General features: G+C 43.6%; 1 protein-coding gene across 6 annotated transcripts in view; it reads left to right on the top strand.

Moving 5' to 3' along the window:
* The window catches only part of ppargc1a (peroxisome proliferator-activated receptor gamma, coactivator 1 alpha), a 340,797-nt gene that overhangs the window by 294,989 nt on the left and 26,229 nt on the right, over positions 1–19,579 (top strand). For 3 of the 6 annotated variants that reach the window (XM_074699385.1, XM_074699387.1, XM_074699386.1), the window contains exon 2: positions 4,170–4,349. In XM_074699385.1, coding sequence (XP_074555486.1) covers positions 4,170–4,349 — 180 coding nt within the window. Of the gene's footprint in view, positions 1–1,388; positions 1,623–1,808; positions 2,013–4,169; positions 4,350–19,579 lie in introns of those variants that run through there. The other 3 variants (XM_074699388.1, XM_074699389.1, XM_074699390.1) reach the window with 2 other exon arrangements.

Raw genomic sequence — 19,579 nt, forward strand, 5'->3', positions numbered from 1 at the left:
CACCAAAAAAGGTGACTAACTCCTAGAATTTGCATATAAAATGATGTCGGTTAAAGATGTAATCTAAGGAAGACAATGCAGAGAATTGCTCCTGCATTATCCTAGCAGTCTGCCTAACAGAAAAGCCACTTTGTTTGACATGTCCACAAAGCCTCTGTTTTTATTTTCCTCAGGTAGTGTTGCCTATACACGTCCTGTTGACACTGTATACATGCTTGATACTGCCACCTGTCCTTTTTTATTGCTTCTCAGTGGACAAAGAAACACTTTTAAAAAGGCTAAATTACCTTGCTTGATACTCTATACGACCAGGCAGGCGTTTTAGGTCACGGTTAAAGCAGGAATGAAGGAAACGGTGTGTGATTTGATCTCGCGAGTGTATGGTTTGATTTGTTTTAAACGTGATTAAAGCTAAAACTTTAAAAATGATAGATTTTCTTTCCTTTAAACTGATTCTGACTTACTTTAAGACTTTAATTCTCTTTTTCTCGGTGAGATGAATCTCCCATCTTAAAGCGCGTTGGGTTTGTTTCACTCACTTTCTGAAGAACTAAAGATCCAGACTCTCTCTGGAGATTCACGCCGTGGAAAGCAAAAAGAGATGAGTGACGATGCTCATTTCCCTTTGATGGACATCTTCATACATATTTTCTCTATTTGACTCTCAACATTTACGATCCAGCTACAAAATACACGCCGAATCCTGCCATCCGTTCTTTAAAACCTTTTCCACTTATGATAATAAAATATATGCCCCAGCTCTTTTGGATTTCTGCATACTTCTCCAAATATTCACTTTACCGATGAGGCTTTTGAACGCTGCTTGTATATTCAACCTGCAGAAACAGAATCAATCTCACTTTTCTACGTATCCACATCCAGTTGTACATACATGTATGTTTTTTAATCTCTAATTTATTGATTCTTTAACAAGAATGCCTAATTTGCCTAACTACGCCGAAGGATCTGCGCTCCAGCTGCAAAAAATACGCCGAATCTTTTAGTTTTGTTCCTCAAACATTTTAAACACAGCTAAGAGACCATGTGCTGCCAGCTCTGCAGGAAATCTATATTCCTATTTTATGATATATATTCCCAGTAAGGGTTCTGAATTGATTACGCGATCACCCTGTTCGCCAGGTCTGACTGCAGCAACGATCGTCTTCACTGTTTTCCACTCTCACTTTTTTTCTGACACAAACACAACCTACTGTATATACAGATCGATGGCTCATGATATGGTTTTCAGATGGACATTTTTTGCAGTGCACGGAGAGGCTTTTACTATGTGCGCAGCCAGACCCCGCCTGCTCCCCGCGCGTCACTGGCGAGTAGTGTGGACGCGGAGTCACTCCCCTGCCTACTTTTAATAGCTTTGTCATGTGATGGAAAGCAGTTGTAAGACAGGTGCCCTCGGTTCATTCTCGGCGAGGGGCAGCAGTTGCCTGTGTGAGAGCGAGTGGGAAGCGTGTGTGGATTTCTTTTTTACTTGATTTCTTTCTTTTTTCTTTTTTTTTTCTTTTCTTTTTTTTATTTTTTTTTATAATTTTCCGGGACCGTCATTCAGTGGCTGGATGGCGTGGGACAGGTGTAACCAGGACTCGGTGTGGAGAGAATTAGAGGTGAGCGCATGCAAAAAAAAATCCGACTTGTTTCATCTTTGTAGCCCTCTGGAGTTTCTTTTTTTCACCCTGGATGGACAACGCTGACTGTCTGAGGCAGTGATTTGCACATATACTCTTCTTCACTGGTGCTGCTGCTGCTGCTGCTGCTGGCAGTGCATGCCGGTGTAGTGCGCGTCTGGACACAGTTTGAGGATGCGGGGGATATACAAGACGGGAATCTATAACACAAGTGGAGGAATTGTGCGGAATCTCCCTTTTTTTCTCATTTAAAGATGTAGATATATTGCTTCCTTCGTAGGATCACTGTTCAGTCGGATATCGGACTACACGCGCTCCGCTGCCGGAGAAGCTTTTCATGCCGAAATGACCGAAATGTCTCAAAGTCAGGTATTTCGCTGACGCATGAAATCCACCGATGATAACAATCCCTTTGATGTGCTGCGTCCGGATAGCGCAGGTTATTTTCAGGAGCAAAGGTTGTCCACACAGAGGGACCGATAATCTGGCATTGCGCAGGCAGAAGCATCATAATAGTAACGAAGCTGGCCACGTCTGTGTGCCAACATCCCGGCCGGAGGAGCGTAGCACCGGCTGGAGATTAACATCCACCATACTTGTTCTTTCCATATTTGTGCAAATTCCATCTCATCTCCTGCGTAATTCCACCCATTAACGCGAATAATTACCTCAAATTCGCGTCATGCATCGTTTAAATCTCGTTTGCATCCCTCACTGTTATGATTAAAGTGCTTTTAGATAACAGGGCACATCAAAGGGATACTTATTCGTCACCTTTTTTCTAATTTAGCGAGCCCGTCCAGCTTCTCATGCACATTAGATCTACCTGGCTGCGCACAGGAGCTCAGGGATGCTTCAGGAAGGTTTTAACATGATGCTGTTGCAGTGTTGCTGCACATTTATGGTTATCTAGGCTGTTTGATGTAAACAGAAAGCAAAGAGTAAATAAGATGTGTTATTTCGGCTTGATATAGGTTTCTTTGCGCGTATTTTCACTCCTGTCACTTGAGCCAGGTAGGCTTCACGCGGGAGTCTTCGTCACCGTTTCTGCAAATTTACCGGAAACATACGCGTTTTTTGAGCTCCCTTCGACTAATTCCATGATGCATGTAGACTCAGTGCCGTGTAATAAGTCAGTGAGAGAACTGTCATGCAGGATCTCTCTGATATTCCTCCCCTTGCAGGTGCTTTTATGTGCGAAGCGTGCGTAAATCACAGGAGTGCTTTTGTGCGCACTGATTGTCTGTCTGGCGGCGCTATTTCATTAGTCCACCAAGAGGTCCATAAGATAGGCTAATTGAGCAGAGCTCGTCCAGTTTGAATGCCCAAACATCTCTGCTACATTTTTTTCTCATTTCGTGCCTTGTCAGATTGGATCATCACAGGGGGGAAGCCTAAGACGCAGTGAATCTGTCCTCTTTGCAACATAACGGATTTGTCTCATCGTAGTCGAAGTCATCATGTGTTCATGTTGGTGCGAATCCGACGACGAATGAACTGTGACACCGGTGTCTGGGCGGTTTTTCCCTCCTTGGCACAGCATCCGTCTCCCTGCTTTGCCCTGAGCCGAACTCGACTCTCATCCTTCCTCGCTCTGCGGGCCAAATACCTCCCGGCTGCGCCTGAGGATATCGATAATATATCTGTCTTTAGGCCATCCTGTAGCTATCACACATCTGCAAACGTGTTGTCAATAATATTAGGAGTGTGTTTTCTATTAGACAGTGGGCACAAAGCTGTTTTTTAAAGCTTGGGCTGCATGTGCGCAGTAGCAGTGTAAACACATCTGGAGCCTGGTGTGCTTTTGCCTTTAAATGCATCTCAAAGTTTGCATTTGGCACAGAGAAAGGTCTGCTGACTGCTGGTTCCCTGCCCCGGGGCTGCATACTGAAATTAATATCACCCATAATGATTGGTATAAATCTGCAAAGCCAAAACAGAAGCCTTACTTCTACTAATGCTTATCTTTGCTGCAAATCAGCTCTGTAAACCTGTTGCCTCCTTCTTCAAACACCCTCTTTAAAAAGAAAGAAAGGAAAACACAAAATCCCTGCTGGATTCCACTTCCATTGCTGCTCACTTGCAGCCAGAGCAGAGCAGCTGATCTGCGGTGGTGAGGAAGCAGGAGGAGCAGCTGCCACATACAGCACACATTGTCTAGATTACATAAAAGTGGCTGGTGAATAACAGAATGTCAACAGGCATCAGTTAGTAGCAGGGAGGCCAGAGCCAATTGCAGAGCTCGGGGAGGGATGGTGGGAGGACACAGGGGCTGGATGGACGTGAGGGGGAAACAGGTGAAAGGTTTGCATGAGAGACAGACGACATTTTCAAAATACATTTTTACAAGCAGAAATTGTAGCTTAGGTCAGGATGACATGGGTTGATTATTTGTGTGCTATGTAAATGTATGAATTACTCTGTTCTTGCAAGTTTTTGAGCACTGTCCAGATTTTGATTCCATCATTGTTTCCAAACTTGGCTGAAAGAATTCACCGCCTGAAACATCTTCTCTTCTCTTTCTAGTGTGCTGCCTTGGTTGGTGAAGACCAGCCCCTCTGCCCAGACCTCCCTGAACTTGACCTCTCAGAGCTGGATGTCAGTGACTTAGATGCAGACAGCTTCCTGGGGGGCCTCAAATGGTACAGCGACCAATCAGAGATCATTTCCACTCAGTATGGCAATGAGGCGTCAAATCTTTTTGAGGTAAGAGAGCACCTGTTTTTTTATTCTTTCCTGTGCTTTCTCTGGAACATCTTTGCATCCACAGTGATTTCATTATATGATCTCCCAGGGGTGCAGGCGTAAGCTGGAATAATAACCCAGCAACCACACAACACGCCTTCATGAGTCCTGAATGAGAGCCAAACAAAATGTATTACAGTCACCGGTTTACAAACACGCTTTAACATCGCTCCGAAGTACAAAAAAAAGGAGATAACGTGAAGAACCGATAAGCCCAAGAGGACCTTTGTCCCCTTGTTTGGATCCTGGCCGCCACGGTAGGCTTCCTTATCAAAACTTTGAGCGTTTATTCCTGCTCAGAGTCAGTAATGCGGCAGAGATCTGACAGAACAGTCTGGTAGTAAACTCTGGACACAGCGGCTGTGTTGCAAAACACTTCTCAAAGGTTGGAGTGTAAAACTTTAATCTTTGCTTCCTCCCTCTTTGTCTCTCTCACCTCTTTTTCCATCTGACAGTCTCTTTTCTGTTCTCACCCGGTGACAAACGAAGTCCACAGGGGGTGATGATCTGGCCGGGGCCATAAAGCCATCGGTCTTGGGACTGAGTTCAATCAATCAATCAATCAATCTTTATTTATATAGCGCCAAATCATAACAAATGTTATTTCAAGACACTTTACAAAAACATTTACAGGTCTAGACCCGTAAATGTTAATAAAATTTTATTAGCAGAAACCCAACATCAAGACAAGATAAGAAGTCTTATCTTATCTTAATCCACCATGAGTACAGGACTTTGCAGCATTTAGCAAGTTACAATGGCAAGGAAAAACTTCCCTTTAACGGGCAGAAACCTCGGACAGAACCAGACTCATGTTAGACAGACATCTGTCTCGACTGTGTTGGGGTTAGAGAGAGACAGATAGAGGAGAGAGAGTGGGAGAGAGAGGGGGGGGGGGGGGGAGAAAAAAGGAGGGGGGGGGGGGTAGGGATACACACACACGCACACAGACACACACACAGACACACATACACACACACACACACACACACACAGAAAGGGAGAGAGAGAGAAACAGACGGAGTCTGAAGTTTGGCGCTGTGGCGACAGTTAAGGTGAAACCAGCAGGCCAAATCCAAAGCTGTAGCAGCTGGTGTCGGACAGGAGCACAGCAGCAGGCCGTCTTCTTCACCGATCCCCAGGAACCTACAAGACAAACTCAGACCCTCCCAGAGAGGTGTATGGTCAGTAACTATAACAGGACAGTAAGACTAGAAGTTAGACTGACAGTAAAAGAGGGAAACAGGAGCCCTGTGTGTCAGTTCCCCCCAGCAGTCTAAACCTATAGCAGCATGACTAAGAGCTGGTTCAGATCTGATCCAGCTCTAACTGTAAGCTTTATCAAAAAGGAAAGTTTTAAGTCTACTCTTAAAGGTTGAGACCGTGTCTGCTCCCCGGACCTCAACCGGTAAGTTATTCCAAAGAAGAGGAGCCTGATAACTAAAGGCTCGACCTCCCATACTACTTTTAGAGACCCTAGGTACAACGAGCAGACCAGCATGTTGAGAACGCAAAGACCTAGACGGATTATACGGAACAATTAAGTCTTTAAGATACGATGGCCCGATGCCATTAAGCGCTTTGTAAGTCAAAAGAAGAATTTTAAACTCTATCCTAGATTTTATAGGTAACCAGTGTAGAGACGCTAACACTGGAGAGATGTGCTCTCTCCTCCCAGTCCAAGTCAGTACCCGAGCAGCAGCATTCTGAACCAGCTGAAGAGTCCTAATAGACTTATTAGGACAGCCGGATAAAAGAGAGTTACAGTAGTCCAGCCTAGAAGAAACGAAAGCATGGACCAGTTTCTCAGCGTCGCTCCGAGACAAGATGTGTCTAATTCTCTTGATATTGCGAAGATGAAAAAATGCCGTCCTTGAGACCTGTTGGATGTGAGAGTTAAAGGACAGGTCCTGATCCAAAAGAACTCCCAGGTTCCTGACAGTGGTGCTGGAAGCCAAGCTGATGTCGTCAGAGGCGGCGATGTTGTTCAAGAAAGCTTCTCTGAGATGTTTGGGTCCAAGAACAATGACTTCAGTCTTCTCTGAGTTCAGCAGTAAGAAGTTTCTGCTCATCCAGGACCTTACGTCTTTAAGGCATGCTTCAAGTTTAGATAAGCGGTTGGTTTCTTCAGGCTTCATTGACAAGTAAAGCTGAGTGTCATCTGCATAGCAGTGAAAGTTTATGGAGTGTTTCCTCAATATAGTGCCGAGAGGAAGCATATACAAGATGAAAAGAATCGGTCCGAGCACTGAACCTTGAGGAACTCCATATTGCACCCTGGTGTGAGAAGAAGAGACGTTGTTCACATGAACAAACTGATGTCGATCCGAAAGATACGATCGAAGCCAGGCTAAAGCGGTTCCTGAGATACCAAGAAGACTCTCTAATCTCCTCAGAAGAATGCAATGATCAATCGTGTCGAAAGCGGCACTAAGATCAAGCAAGACAAGCACAGAAAGAAGACCACTGTCCGAAGCCAAAAGTAGATCGTTGGTTACTTTCAGCAGCGCAGTCTCAGTGCTGTGGTGGGCTCTGAACCCAGACTGAAAGACCTCAAAAAGACTGTTGCTATGAAGAAAATCACAGAGCCGACTCGCAACAACTTTCTCCAAGATCTTAGAAACGAAAGAGAGGTTAGATATCGGTCTGTAGTTGACAAAAGAGCCTGAATCAAGTGTAGGCTTTTTAAGAAGAGGCTTAATAACAGCAACTTTAAAAAGTTGGGGCACGTAGCCCGACAGTAAAGACGCATTAATCATCCTTAGTAAAGAAGATCCGACCAAGGGAAAGACTTCCTTTAACAGCCAAGCTGGGATGGGATCCAGAAGACAAGTTGATGGTTTGGCTGAAGTGACAGTTGAATCCAGCTCTGACAGGTCCACAGGCGAGAAGCAGTCCAGGAGTATATTAGCTCTAAGCGACGTTTCCGCAAATTCGCCATCGATCGAAGGTTCTATCGCGGTTGCATGTAACACGCTACTAATTTTATCTCTAATTTTTAATATCTTATTGTTAAAAAAGCTCATAAAGCCCTCACTGCTAAGCGATAGAGGAACGCATGGTTCAGTAGAGCTATGACTGTTTGTCAGCCTGGCTACAGTGCTGAAAAGGAATCTAGGATTGTTTTTATTCTCTTCTATAAGAGTCGAGTAGTAAGTTGCACGCGCAAGTCGCAAAGCCTTTCTATATTCATTTAGACTATTTTTCCAACGCGAGCAGGATTCGGTTGTTTTAGTCGAACGCCATATTCTTTCTAATTTCCTCGATTGTTGTTTGAGCTCACGAGTTTGAGCGTTGTACCACGGAGCGGAACGATGTCGTCTGAGAGTCCTCTGTCTGAGCGGAGCAATTGAATCGAGGACGGCTTGAAGAGAACCCGTGGTATCCGCAACAAGTTGATCAAGCTGAGAGGGAGCACAAGAGCTCTCTGCAAAAGTAGAGCAAGAATTCAAGGCAGCAGGAATAGCTTCCTTGAAAATGTCTACAGCTCTGTCAGACAAGTTCCTGGACAAGATGATTTTGTTCGCAGGTGAGAAATCCGACAGCAAGAATTCAAAAGTAATGAAGAAATGATCCGACAGAAGAGGATTCTGCGGCAAGACAGCCAAGTTGACAGGTTCCACGCCATAAGCAAGAACAAGATCCAAGGTGTGGTTAAAGCGATGAGTAGGATGGTTCACAGACTGTGTGAAACCAAAAGAATCCAGTAAAGACATGAAGGCAATACAAAGACTATTGTCAACGACGTCCACCTGAATATTAAAGTCCCCAGTTCATTATAAGCCTTTATCAGCGCCAGAGATAGACAAGAAAGACTGAGATTGGATGCTTTAGCCTCGCCTCAGGAGGAAAAACCCTGTCTGAGAAGCCTTCAATGTGTGTGATTGTGTGTTTGTGTATATATGTGTGTGTGTGTGTATAGCCCTGCCATGTAGTCACGTTTTCAGGGTCTGTGTCATGTGTGTGCTTTTGCAGCGGTCGTGCAGGCAACAGTTGATAACAGGCGAAATTCTTTCCACGTTTGACCTCTTCCCTACCACTGCCACCTTTTTCAGAGTCCTTTTATATCACCTCACATTCTACCTCTGTGGACCACCCCAGCACACACACACACACACACACAAGAAAAGAAGGAGGGGGGGCCCTTAAGTACTCGCTGGTGTGACCGTGGCTCCTCTGTCGTCTGAGTGATATGGCTTGCAGCCACAGAGCGGCCCTGGGGATGGATAAAAATACCAATGAGAGTATGCATGTGCAAGTGTGAGTGTGTGTGATTTTAAAACACAAAGGAACTTAGCACCAACACTGATGAGGGAAGACACCGAGCAAGAAGCTGTGTGTGACTTTCTACATAGGAAAAACCATGCTCCTGCAACACAGCACACGCTTGCATCCACAACAGATCCATCCATCGCAGATGATTGGTTCATACTCTTAATCATGCTGCGCTAAGAATATGTTGAGGCTTCAAATCAAGCTGTGAAATTTCTAGTTTTCTCAGGAAAAAAAAAAACACATTTCCCTGACCAGGGATTTTTTTTTCCATCTTTGGAAAGTTTCAAGTCACCATATGAAGTGCTCAGTTCATCATACAGCAGGACTCAGCTAATCCTACTTAATCTGACAGGGGAAAGTTTGCCGCTCGGCTAGGATCAGAAAGCTTGGGCTGCAGCTGCACTTCCTGCAACCCCCTCCCCTCCTCAGTGGCCTCTAACAAGGCAGAGGAGCATCCAATCAAATGTGTCTACACCGACATACGTTAATTAGTGCTAACTCTTCACCCTGTATCCTGTGTTTTAATGCATAAGCATTCCTTTAAAAATCAGCTTGTGTGTGTTTTCTGAGAAAGCTTTTTTTTTTTCCAAGATGCCCTGAGTAACATGTGTGACAGCTGCATGCAGCTGTCACACAGAGGCCCCTCTTCTAAACGTCCCCATCAAACAACAAACTGCCTGGAAGTTTGAACCCGCTTAGTTCAAGTCAGCTGTTGAAAGATTTGTAGTTCTGACAGAAAGGCAAACACCGTCTGTTTTTCTTGCACTGGGGCTTTTATTGAGGCTGCAGGTCCAGTGTAAGACGGTAGCAAATGAGTAAACACATTCTTACATGGCAGTTAAAAACACATCAGAGTCTTATTTGATGATTAAAGGGACAGTAGAGTTTGTTTACACGCGGTATGAGCAGTAAAAGTGTGTGTATGAATGTGAATAAGCCGGTGTTTCTATCTCTGTATGTGTGTGTTCTGTTCCCCCAGCAGCATGCGGTCTGAGATCACAAGCTGTCCCCTGGCTGGACTTTTGCTCTATTCCCTGCCACTGTCCCAACTGTCCCTGACACGATATGTGGAGAATGATACACCACAACACCCCCCTCTCTCCTGCATAACACACACACACACACACACACAACACACATAACAGCGCTGGCTCCTGGCACAGCATGTTTGACACCTCTTCAAAACGGGCCGACCGTGAAAGTCCACAGTCTATTTCGGGCTGCAGTTGTTAAGGGGTGGTTACTCCAATAAGTTCCCGATGTACTGCCAAAGATAACAGCACAGAAGTGTGACCGATGTCTTTTTAACTGCAAGACGCCACTTAAATTTCATGTACAGGCCTTAACTGTCTGATTGATGAAAACTTGTCGTGTTTGTTTGGGCTTCTTCGCATTCCAATGTTGACGTCCCCAATGGGGGTCACAGCAGGATGCTGCACGGTCAGGTCACATGGATATAAATGACATCACTCAGAGTAGGCTGAGTTAGTCTGGATTATGGAGAGCTGGTCCTAAATTAGCCTTCTTTTATGAGATACTGCGCTTTTCAAAAGTGTTTTGCCATGAAATTGTAAAGCTTAAGAAGATAAGTGGGACACCAAATAAAAATATGAAAAAGCCCTGAGTGCTGCTGAACCCAAACTTCTATTCAAATCAGAGACTGACTCAGAGTCAGGTTTTTTTTTTTTTTTTCAGAAGGTTTATGCATACAATAATTTTTTCTGTGTGTTTTGTAGACATGCACCGATCGATTAGTTGGCTGATCAATCGGTGCCGATTTTCTTAATTTTTGGGGATTGCGGATCTGTGATCGGCCCATCCTTACTTTGAAAACTGATCTTATATACCACCAGGAAGGTCTGACAGCCATTGTTGCTTTTTGCTCTGAGACCTAAAACTCAGGACACTTTATTGGTTGTTTCAGTAAAAGCATAAAGATTTTATTGTTTCACAGGTATTGTTCTATGATTTTTAATAAAATAAGATTGGAACATTGAAGGTATATGCTGTCAGTTATAAAAAATAAAAAGTAAGAATCAGTATCGGCAGGTCAGACTCTTTAAAGATCTGTGATCGGCCAGAAAATTGTGATTGGTGCACCCCTAGTGTTTTGGTGACAATAAGTGAAGGCAGAGTTAAAAAAGGACTATAAATCTTTAAGTCAGCATTTTTCTGGGGCATCTGAGAGGGATCATAGATAAGAATAAATTAGATGAAACAAAGATGAATTGAAATATAGAATAAAGTTATGCCTGTCAAACAGTAAGGTATAAAATTTGCAATTAATTGCTGAACTATTAAATTTTCTTGCAATAGTTCCCCACAGCGGTAAAATATGTGACTCCCTTGCTTACATCAGCGTTTCTCAAACAGTGGTCCATGGACCACCAGTGGTCAACTATGATTTTTTTTTTTTTATGGAACATTTGGAGAGAAAAAAAAAGAAATAAAATAAAAGTTTGGCAGGACTCACCAAAGCTTTCCCAACAACCTCCCCCCTTTTAGTGGGGGGTGGGGGGGGTGTTAGTGGTCCTTGGGGTGGCCAACCAGTCAGAGAACCATGAGCCACAAAAGTGACCGTGGTACTACAGATTGTCACGTCACACATGTGGTCAAAGCGAGGTTTATTGTGTTCATGTTTTTAGATTCGTACTAGTGAAGAGAAACTGAAACTTCAGTATCAATCCCAACTGATCCCAGCGTTGGCATCCATATATATATATAATTTAGATTGATAGGCACACCACAACTCATAACTATATATATTTTTTATGAATGGATTGAAGAGCCACACACCAAGCCACAAGTTGGCCACCCCTGCCTAAGACCCACGTCTTTCACAGAGCTGACTTGCCTGCAGTCGGCTGCCACCATTTACCAGGCACTGTTAACTTCTTTGGGTTTCATCTACAGGTCTGTGGTGTGCGGCTTATGTGATGTAGTTTCTTGCACCTGTATGCTTGGCTCATTGCTGGTAACTGGATACGTACTTTTGTGATACTTTATTTCATTTTTTGGCAAAGTGCAGATTACTTTACAAAAACTGGTTGAAACGGACTGCCATATGCATCCATGCTTGCTTCTCTTCTCTTCTCTCTCATTACACGATAAAACAGTGGAATGCATAGATTCTTGAGTCATTTTGTGAGATTGTCAAGTTGAAACTTTTTAAGGGGTGAGTACTTGTGCAAGAGGATGTATGGAGGCTGAAGGCAGGGACGTGTACAGGTAGAGAGAAGTGAAGGCACAGGAGACGGAGAGACAGCAAAGACACACACACACAGTGACAGATGGGAAGTGAAGGGGACAAACATATAGACATGTGGAAGCTGGGACTCGTGCCAGCTAAAATCAGACCCCGTGGATTGGATATAAAAGGTTGTGGGCTTTGCAGGTAGTAAAATAAGATGCCAAGGCTTAAAGCATTACTCACATGATGCATGGGAAGATGGACGCACATATGTGTTCCCTGTTGGTTATTTAAAGTCTCTTCCATCACTCAAGCAGGATATGTCGTGTGTGTGTGAATGCACCAGATTTTGCGGAGGCATTATGCCGCTTTGTCTTGCTTGTTTGCGACTTTTTTGGACAGATGCTCGGGCGCTTATTCTTAAGCAAAGGCAGATTACATTGATTGGGTCATCTTTAGAAAGGCTTTGATGAAACATGCTGCACCGAAACGTTTTCCTCAAGCAGCCCCCTTCCTTCCCTGCAAACACGTGTAAGCCTAGATTAGCTCACACACACACACACACATACGCACATACACACGCACTTGTTGGGCGATAGGCGCTCCTGTGAGCTGAAACAAGTCACAGACCCTCTAAGAGGAATTGTCACGCCCACCCATACAAACACACACACACATACAGACAGCAGAGACCCTTATTGTCACTGTTCCTACTCCCTGCTGAATGCCGGTTGCGTTTATTTTGCAAATTTATGCTGACATTTGAGAGTACACCGCCCGTACCAGTTCACTGCTCCAGTAAAGGGTGTATGAATTATCATACCCCACTGTATAATATGATTTCCTCAAGTGAGTCTTATTAGGATACACCATACTGTCCTCATCTCCAGTTCCCCCTTCAGTTTTTACTGCCCTGATACATTGTTTGCACTGTCTGATGGAAGAAATCCTTCATTACTGTCCAACTCAAGGCAAAGCATGCCCCTCACACCCGCGGCTGTTGCTGTTTCAAGATACACAAATGAGAGCGAGCGCAGACAAGTAGGCGCAGACGTATTGTACAGGGATGCAGACTTGGGCTGTCCAAGCCTGTGTCATCTCGAAGCGTCTGTCAGATCCACTCCACAACAAGAGCTCTCAACCCTGCCCGCCTGCCCTGCAACACTCTCTGCCATCCCTTTCCCTTCCTCCCTCCCTTCCTCCTTCTGTCTTTTTTTTTTTTTTTCATTTTTTGCTCCCAAGGCAAAGCATTTGTTCCTGGCTGATGGGGGAAGTTGGGGCTGCAGCAGCAAAACAAATATATTCTGGCCTCCAACAATCGCTTCTGGAAAGGAGGAAGGGAGGGAGTGAGTGGGGAGGAAACACAGAAGGTGGCTATGGCCAAAAAAATAGTCCCCTCAGGGAGTGTTTGGAAAAAGAGCAAGAGAACATCTTTTGGTTGTGGTGGTGGCTGCTTGGCTGCCTGTCTACCTCGCTCCCACTCACACACACACACACACACACTAACACACACACACACACTCCACCCTGTGTTCCCAGTGGGATGCTGCTGCTGATTGAGGCATGGTTTAGTGTTTCTCCCCCAGCTGATCCTCTGGATGGATCTCTCTCATCACTCTGGAGCCACACGTCATGTGTGTGTTTGTGCGTGTGTGTCTTTTACGTAATTGAGAGACTCCATACAAAGATCAGATAGAGGCATTTTCTGGCTAGACACAACACTTTTATCGCTTTTTTTATTACGCTCGTATGTGTATTGGGCAGGAATGTCTATTTTTAGTACGTGGGGTAATCTCCACTAAGAGCCTTTCAGGGCTGTTTCACTTAAACCTGGCCAAAACACTAAGCCAATAATCCCCCCACCCCATCCCATCCCCCTGCCCAACTCCTACTTTCACACACACACAAACACACACACACAGCTACATGTTGCAATGAAGCCACATGATAACGCCAAGCCTCCTGCTATTATTTAATAATGTACACTTTGTAGTGGGAGGAAGGTGTAAACATCGGATCCTGAGCATGCTTTCATTGTCCTGGACTTATGCAACAAAAAGAGGCTCAGGAGCAGCGAGATGGTGTTTGCATGGAGATGAGAAGAATTGATCAAAGAGTGACAGGGAGAAGGGAACAAAGGGAAGAGTAAAAGTGATCGCCAGAAGTGAGAAAACAGTTTGAATAAAAGACAAAAGGGGGAAACCTCGACAGAAAGAGAAAGCAGGAGGGAGGTGATGGAGAGAAGCCTTCAATCAGTGGGGGCCGTGATTCATGCTGAAGCGCTATCAGTCTTGGGCGATAGTCTGCTTCCCCTCTCCAGGAAAGGCCAATCGATCCCAAGTGTGTCTGTGTCAGTTTGTGTGTGTGTGTCAGTGTGTGTTCTGTGCCAACATGTCCAGTTGTGGCAGAGGTCTTGGCGGTAGCCAGTAGCTTTGGTGGTTTGCCAAATTCTGTCAATCTGTGAGTTTGTAGCCCAGCTTCTCGAGGGCTGAGTTGGTTTTTAACAAAATTACCAGAATAAAAAGCGTGTTTTAGCTTTTGTTAGAAAAGAAAATTGTGCAGTTTTGGATGTAGGTTGCTGTTCTTAGGTCACATAAGGTCAGGAAAATAAACAAGCGTGTCAATGTGTTATTTGCTTGAAACACTTCCATATTTTGATACCTCGATCCAGGAAGTATTTTAAGTCATTACTTCAGGTGTACATCTTATTTTTTTAAGCCTTTCAAAAATTTAGTAAAGACGTTTTAACTGTTCTCGATAGGGATGGGTACTTTTCACATTTGAAATGATATGGTACAGATGCCTGGTACCTGGCAATTGGTATCGGTACTCAACGGTACTAATTTTTGGTATTTTTTTGTGTTTACCTGGAAAAAATATAAATTTTTTAAAAATTAAATATATATTTTTTTCAACTTAACATATTCATTCTTCAATATTCTCTACCTCACAGTCACAAAGATGCGTTTAGGTACCTAAACATGGTACCTTTTGATTTTACACAAATCAATACCCAGTACTTTTGACAGAATTTGGTCTGTACCTATAAAAGTACCTAATTCGGTACCCACATCTAGTTCTCACTCTGTTGTGTGACTCTTTGAGGTGTAAAAACCTTGCAATATAACATTTCTTAGAACCTGTTTGCACGACAGTTCAACCCAAAATACAAAAATGCAATGAAGAAAAAAAAATGCGTTACGTATTAACGCTGAGGGACCGAAAAAGCTGTAGTAAGTACGCCAGGCCTGTAGTCGGTGCTATAACTGTCTTGCCCAGAGGTGGCTTTGGAATTAGTCATTGAAAACTTCAGCTTGCTTTTTAAACGGCAGTGGTGATTGCAGCATTTTAGAAAAAATATACTTGTTTTAGAATTTACCATATAGGTCGGCTGAAATGCCGTCCCATGTAAATAAGAGGCCGAAACGCAACAATACTTTTTGTTTCGTCCAACAACCAAACACCAGAAGCAGAGACTGTACGCTAGCACGGTAAGAATTAAACGTTATTAGATCAGCTGGTGTAAACTTGCTCACACAAGCTATGCTAGCCTGTCATTAAATCAATCATACCTTTAAATTTCTTCAGGGAGTTCAGAATTAGGACAGTAAGGGTCTAAAATACAGGTGTAGATTTGCTTTTACTTTGCTAACTGTTAGCTGTGCATGAACCTTAGCAAAGAAAAGTTTGAGTAGGAGACATTTTTTTCTTCATGGACTTCAGTATGCTTTTTTAATCACAGAAAAGAGCCATTTAAGTACGTCTGCTTTCAAAGTTCCCCTTTTGAGTGTCTTTAATTTGTGGATGCTTCATAATTTAGTTCATTTGGTTTTAACACATCTTTGACCGTGTGCACTGCAGACTCTTACGGTACATGTGAAGGACCAGTTTCCCCCAGTCCTTTTAAGAGCTTTGTCAACCATGCAGAAAAAAACCCTCCCCATTCTACCTAAGCTTTATGATGTGCACTGCATGCTTATAGCTCCAGCTTATTTCCCCCCTGAAGCATTTAAGTCTGCACAGGCCTCAAATAGTTCAAGAGGCTCTCCGAGGCTCTGCTGATGCATGAGTGACTGGATGCTTGGATGACTCACTTGCTCCCCAATCAGCAGCTCCCGAGTTTAAACTGGAAGCAGAAGCTTTTACAGACACTTGGACAGTGCAGATAGAGAACATGGCTTTACTCTCCTTTTTCTAAAAACAAAACTTCTTTAAATTTATTATATGTTGTAGAATATGACTCGAGGGAGCGTCTGTCTGAGAGAAATGGAAGTGTCATTAATATGGATGGAAGATAGGCTCAAAAAAGCCACTTACAGCGCTCTTTTTTTTCTAATTTGAGGATGCTAAGGACGCTAAATTTACATACTGTGAGTACAAGGATGCTGTATCTTGCTCTGTTATTCTGCCATCATTGTGCTGTTGACTTGTGGATGTGGCTTACAGAAGCTCTTTTCATGTAGCCGTTAGCATTTTTGTGTAACTATCATGTTAGGGGAAGTGTTGGACTGTAAATGAAGCTAACCACCAGAAAAACGCAGCTAGCAAAGCTACAGCAGAACAGCAGCTAATAATATGAATGCTAATCTCCTTTTTGCTGTACTATCATATTACATATTGGTGAATATGCACATTTTAAGCAAAATAACCACTTTTGAGATTTTATGATTGCTTATACTACACAACAAGCGTAGTTTGCCCTGTAGCATTTGGCTAACGTCCCTCATTGATGCCATGTAGAAAATCAACTTATCATGTCAGTTTAATCTTTAGCTAGATGACTAACAGTTTTATATGTTGGCAAATCACCTACTGCAACATTCATCTTGATAAATTTGCTCTTACTGCTCATTTAGCTGATAAGCTAAGATGTTTCTTTAGCAACAAAAAGCATTGCTCAACACTGGTCATTCTGCCTTTGATAGACATTTTACTGTCCAGTGGTGTAGGTAGTGGAAATGCTAAGCTAAGTGTAAGCTTATTTAAAGTAAGAGCAACATGCTCTGTATTCCCCGAAGAATACATTTTAGATCGAGTTGAAAATCAGCTCAACATTGGATGATGATGCTACAAAGAAACACTTTCATCCTCTTGTCTTTTTGGCCTCACATCAGCAGTGAGACCTGTATCGACTCAAAGGCCGACTCCTTTGATGTGTTTTCATTTATTTACTTGTAAAGATAGGCGCATCCCTCACAAGACATGCAACGGCTTGTGAAGCTCTGCATGTTTGACCAGCGCTGCTGCACGTGCTGTCCATACACAAATGCAAGAAAAAAAAACTGCCCGATAAGACTCACACAAAGTCAAGACATGGATAAGGAATTCACACTGCAGTCACTTCCTCCAACCTGGATCCAGGAGCGTCACTGCACACACACTCGCGCACGCAGCAAAAGTCAAGGTAAAAGATAATGCGTTTATTTAGTAATCAGCAAATAGCTTTTATGCAGCGGGTAAGTGGCGAAGCCTGTGAGGCCTTGATAAGATCGTTTGCTTTCAGGTGTTTCCCTGTCGCACCCTGTTCGCCATCGAGTGCAAATTGAATAGGGTGACCTTTTTTGCCGCAGAATCAAATTGACTGCGTTTCCGCCAAAAGATTCTGCCATTTCAATTACCATATATTTGTGTTATTGCATCACCCAGTTGTACGCGCTAACACATGCACACAGAGATGTAGAATAGGACAATGACACAGGAGCACACCTTTTGTTTGAAACACTGTAGACCACTGTATCTTGTCCACTGTAACCTGGCTCTCCTTGTGCTGGCATCTTTCCGAGGAAGACATTACTGTGACAAATGAAACGCCACAAAACCCTCGATGGGCTTGGCAGGGCCTGAAAGGTCAGGAGCTGCATTTTTGTGCAGGTGTATGTGTGTGTGGTTGTAATGTGTGTAAAGGTGGTTTCATCAGCAGATAATAACATTGAGTCCTCTGTGCAAAGAAAAAGAAGTTCTGCTCCATTCTGCTCCCCTTGCAAATCTATGTAAATGTCAAAAATGTCAAAACACAGCCTCCTGTGTGTGTTATTGTTTTATGGATAGCTTCTCATGAGCGCTGATGACAGACTCGCATTCCAGGCAGGCAATGTAGCTCTGTCCAGTGAAGAAACAAGAACATGGGAAACTGTCACTGTGTTCCTTTTTTCTGCCTCCCTCTGCACGTGCTCAGTCCCCCTCCCTGTGTTCCTCCAGCACATTATCAACCGTGTAACAGCATGTTCAAAGGCCCCTTGCTTAGTGGTGCACATTCAGAGCTGCCGACTTAAGCAAATAGCTATTTGCATGCCATTAGGCGAAAAAAAGCAGAGGGAAGCACCATTCCTCACCCCATCTCTGCATCTAGCTGAACATTCCTTATTTTGAGGTTCCAAATCTCTGCTCCCCCCTCCTGCTGTGACCGTCAAAGTCAGAGAAATCACAGCAATCAGTGCCTCCTCGTGCCAAGCCGATTGGGAAGGAGCTGCCAAAACAAAAGAGTGAGTGTCCAATCATTATGATGGCGTGTGATTCCGTGGTGTTAGCAAACGCTTGCTAGGACCATCTGTTGGACGGCTGAAGAAGGAAAACAACAGCAGCTTGGGGCCGGACTGAAGATGGGGAGGCTCCACCAAGGGCCACGATAACCCCCCTGATTCTGCGAGGTGTTACAGTAGCTGTGAAAGAAGACTCCAGAAATAATATGAAAAAGCTGGAGAAGTGAATTGATTAGCTGAGTAAATGATTAATCGAGTAAATGATTAATCGTGTAAATGATTAATCGAGTAAATGATTAATCAGAAGTTGATTAAACATCAATTACATTGACAGACCATGAAATTTTGAGACATTTTAGAGCAAAATATTAAAAACTTCAAAGGTCCCTGCTTTTTAAATTTTTAGAGTTGATGGTGGGTTTTAATTTTAACCCTGTGTAAACGTCAATTAATCAAGTAAAATTGGATTAATCGGAAAGTATTTGACCTTTTTTTATTGCGATGATCCTTTATTAATCTGACCAATTTATCAGTTAATCAGTAATGAACCAGATTGTTAGTTGCTGCCTGCAGTTTGGATGGAGCATTTGAGATTTATTTCCTGATCCTCATCAATGGAGATTTTTTTTTTTTTTTTACTTTTTACCAGTTTGACCCTCAGGTTAAATTTCATATCTGTCTGGTTCCTTTTTATGTGAGGCACAATCCTGGTTGTGAGATATTTGACCCTAAGTTAGACAAAAAAGGGCCTTGTAGGTCTGTAGTCATAAGACAGCCTGAGCTGATCTCAGCAGAAGTGCGACGGAGTTCAGGTGGTTAGTTTCAGCACCAGCAGCAGCCGTGGGGTCACCACTCAAAGGATTTTTTTCCACAGAGATCCAGAAAGAACAACAGAGCTCACATCCCAAGGGAACGTGTCTCAATCGGATCTGGCCTGTGTCAGGATGTGTAACAACACTTCTCTCTCCCTCTTTGGCTGGCTCTCAAACACATAGATATCTCCTCTCCTCACTTCCCCTTTTCCCTTTCTCTCTCCCGCTCTCACATCAGCTCATCTGATAGTGCTCTAACAGTCTCAAATAGTTCCCAGGAGATGCATCATCTCTGCACATAGACATCCTGGTCCTCGCCGATGGGTCGAACCACTTCCTCATTGATGTATAACTCATGCAGCCTTCCAAAGTGAGGTAGACATGGAGCATGCAAAGTGTCGGTTTGTGAAATAAGGCTGCTTCTTCTTCATTCAG

Source organism: Halichoeres trimaculatus, unplaced genomic scaffold (assembly GCF_033239565.1).
Source record: "Halichoeres trimaculatus isolate MK-OKI-2021-1 unplaced genomic scaffold, fHalTri1.1 fHalTri1_scaffold_22, whole genome shotgun sequence".
Taxonomy (NCBI): domain Eukaryota; kingdom Metazoa; phylum Chordata; class Actinopteri; order Labriformes; family Labridae; genus Halichoeres; species Halichoeres trimaculatus.